Raw genomic sequence first — 3,643 nt, 5'->3', positions numbered from 1 at the left:
TGTCTTCATCATGGCATGCCTCTGGTAAACTAAAGATTGCCCACTAGACTCAAGTTTTGAAAGTCTAGACTTTCCCAACAGCAATAGAGAACAGACCACAACAAACAATTAAGACTTTGTGAACAGTTAAGATGTAATTTGTAACAATGTTGACTATAAAATTTTTGAAAATATTAGAAAATGATGTTAAAATATTTTCAGCATATTATATTTTAGATGAATCACCTTATTCTGTTAATTAAAAGATTATCTGTTTTTATGAAAGTTAATTTATAATGACAGTTTATTTCTTTTGTAGTCTGAAAATTGAACTCTAATGTTTATTACAAACTTCCACATTTGCTAATAATATATCGATAGACTTTTCAACCACAGACACTCAATTTTTATTACTATTTCCATATTATTGCTAAAACAAATCTGACAATGTGACAGATATTTCTAAGAAAATATTTTCCTACGAAGTTGTCTCTTCAGAGCATCCTTAATCTCATTATTCCTCAGGCTGTAGATGAGGGGATTCAACATGGGGATCACCACCATGTAGAACACAGACACCACTTTGTTCTGGTCTGTGGAGTAATTGGACTTGGGCATCACATAAATGAATGTGACAGTGCCATAGAACAGAGTGACTGCAGTGAGGTGGGAGGTACAGGTGGAGAAGGCCTTGTGGCGGCCCTCAGTGGAGTGCATCTTCAGGATGGTGATGAGGATGTAGATGTAGGAAACAGCAATGATAAGCACTGTGATAAAAATGACAGTGCCAACAGAAATAGTGGCAAGAATAATAGAGAGACTGTCATCAGAACAAGAGAGATCAACTAAAGGGGTAAAATCACAGAAAAAGTGATTGATTATATTTGGTCCACAGAAGAAAAAAGAAAAGAAAGAAAGGGTGAAGGAGGAAGCATTAAGAAAACCACTTATGTATGCTACTACAAGCAACTGGACACAGACTTGTGTAGACATCTTGGTTGAATAAAGTAGTGGGCTACAGATTGCCACAAAGCGATCATATGCCATGGCAGCTAGAACAAAGCATTCAACTGTCCCAAAGAAAGCACCTGAACCAAGCTGGATGCCACATCCTAGGTATGAAATGGTATTTTTCTCCACCAGGAAATTGACAAGCATATTAGGTGTGACAGAAGATGAGTAGCCTATGTCAGCAGAACCCAAGTGGCTGAGAAAAAAGTACATGGGGTGATGGAGCTGGGAAGAGACTCTGATGAGAAGGATGGTGCTGAGGTTCCCAGACACAGTCACCAGGTAGATGCACAGGATGATAGTGAAGAGGACAACTCTGAGGACTGGGTCATCTGTTAAGCCCAATAAAATGAACTCTGTCACTGCAGTATGGTTTCCATCCTCCAGGAAAGCCATAGGACAGTGTAGCTGCTGTCAGATCAAGGCTGTGATGGAGACATTACAGGAAGAGTTTTGTGAGTAGATAATCTCATTTTATCAACTCAGCCATGGGGGTATCACAAATAAATTTATCATTCAAAGAGAATTGACAGTTTTATCTAACAAAATTTTGGTCAGCACTGTAGGAGTACATCTGTATTTATGCATAAATGTGACTTAAAACTTTAAAACAAATATTAATAAACTTCCTTCAAATAATGACCTATTACATTTTAGTTATATATAATAAAATATATATGTGGTTTTATAAGTAAGGTATTAAAATATGAGACTTGTGTAAATAACAAGTTATTGTAAATACCACAAGACCTAAAATCTACAACCACAGAATTATGTGGTAAAGACTAATAATGTCTAACCTTACTGATGTTACTAAGCACCAGGATAAGACAGAATTTTATATCTAGTTCTTTAATTTTTTTAAATGTTAAGTACTTTTATGATTTCTATTTCTTTCAGAATATTTAGTTATTAATGGTAACTGTATAGGAAGTCTAGAATGAGGATATGAGCTGCCAACAAGCTGTATTTTATCTAAATTTTAGTAATAGCTCTATATGAAAAGTTGCAGTGAATTTGAGAGCACATGCAATTTTGGGACACAAAGCAAATATGTGGTTAATATACAAAAGATGAGTTTCCATCATACAAAATTAGTATTGTCTGTTAGTGAAGCAAGCCTATATCAAGATAAATTTTATTAGAACTTGGAAAGCTCGAAAGGAATCTATGTTTTCTAAGTTGAGTGTGATAGAATGAAATCACATGATTTTCTACACAGTATAAATGGGAGGGAAATACTCAACTTAAAATGTTAAGTTCACCCATATTTATGCAGCTTGGGATCACATGAATTCTTACTTCAGTATTTTTGACATTATATTTTCTGATTGTCTAAAATATCTGCTGCTTGTCATACTAGAATCTTCAGTCAATAAGCAAATCAAGTATTTCTACAAGACTTTATGCAGTGTATACCATCAAAGCATTTTAAAAATAGTGACATTATTTTCCTGAGTAGTAAATTCCTGCACTGTTATTGATCATGCTGGATTCTAGATTTATCAATGACTAGATAAATAAGAACCCTCAAACAATTGAGATTAACTGGATATTCACAGGGGCTTGAATATAGAAATAGAAGCTCATTCTCCTAGTTTGGGTTTTTTTTTGTCCAGTTTATTGCCTATTTCACCAGATGTGTGTATCCACTAAAGCTTATAAGTTTGGGTGAGTTTTCAAAGAATGAAGTATTCTCTAAAGATAAAGTTCAAATAAATAGCCAGATTTACCCCAAAACTCAAAACTTACCTCTTCCAACAGGGATTCATTGCAAAGTAATAAGGTCAAGGTTATTTTGCTTTTGTAGCTGCACAGCTGTACCTTGCTGTTATTGTATGTCATTGAGGATAAGTCCCTGCTGAGACTCTGGATTCAAGTGTGAATTCAAGTCACTGGAGATCATTATCTCATTCCCAGTTCATTTCACCCACACAAAAATACTTTTCAATGAGTTTATCTACTGGTACTTTCCTCTTATTAAGAATGAATATGTTTCATATGATAAATTATTCAATGAATATGATAAAATTATGTCAGGTGTGATTCAAGCATCGTCCCTTGGGCTCATCTTGTTACTTAATCTCTTTGGTTATGACTTTTGTAGTGTGGTAATCCTATACATTATGGCTAATATCCACTTATAAGTAAAAACATGCCATGCATATCTTTCTGGATTGGGGTTCCATCACTTGAGGTGATACTTTCTAGTTACATTCATTTTCTGGAAATAATGTCCTTATTTTTAGTAACTTAGTAGTATACTATTGTATAAATGAACATTTTCTTTATCCATTTTTCAGTAGAGGAAGATTGAGGTTGTTTCCAGTTTCTGGCTATTACAAATAAAGCTGTGATGAACATAGTTAAGCAAGTATCCCTGTGGTATAGTCGAACTTATTTTGGGTATATGCCCAGGAACCGTATAAATGGAACTTGAGGCAAAATTGTGTCTAATTTTCTGAGAAACTGCCAAACTATTTCCAAAGTGGTTGTACAAGTTTACATTCCCATTATCAATGAAGGAGTATTCATTCCCCTTGCTCTACATCCTTGTCAGCATGTGCTGTCATTCAATTTTTTATCGTAGCTATTCTGATGGATACAAGATAGAAACTCATGGTTGTTTTGATTTGCCTTTCTCTGATGAGTA

General features: G+C 34.5%; 1 protein-coding gene across 1 annotated transcript; it reads right to left on the bottom strand.

Moving 5' to 3' along the window:
• Positions 1 to 413: 413 nt before the first annotated feature.
• Positions 414 to 1,409, bottom strand: LOC116100841 (olfactory receptor 502-like). Its single transcript, XM_031384565.1, has one exon. The coding sequence runs from the start codon at positions 1,384 to 1,386 to the stop codon at positions 442 to 444; it is 945 nt and encodes a 314-aa protein (XP_031240425.1). The 5' UTR covers positions 1,387 to 1,409; the 3' UTR covers positions 414 to 441.
• Positions 1,410 to 3,643: the final 2,234 nt, after the last annotated feature.

Source organism: Mastomys coucha, unplaced genomic scaffold (assembly GCF_008632895.1).
Source record: "Mastomys coucha isolate ucsf_1 unplaced genomic scaffold, UCSF_Mcou_1 pScaffold21, whole genome shotgun sequence".
In the NCBI taxonomy this organism is placed as follows: domain Eukaryota; kingdom Metazoa; phylum Chordata; class Mammalia; order Rodentia; family Muridae; genus Mastomys; species Mastomys coucha.
This window is presented reverse-complemented; position numbering and strand designations above follow the sequence as displayed.

Bases quoted from the DNA above. Each gene is read 5' to 3' on its own strand.
- LOC116100841 (XM_031384565.1), bottom strand. From the start codon at position 1,386: ATGGCTTTCCTGGAGGATGGAAACCATACTGCAGTGACAGAGTTCATT.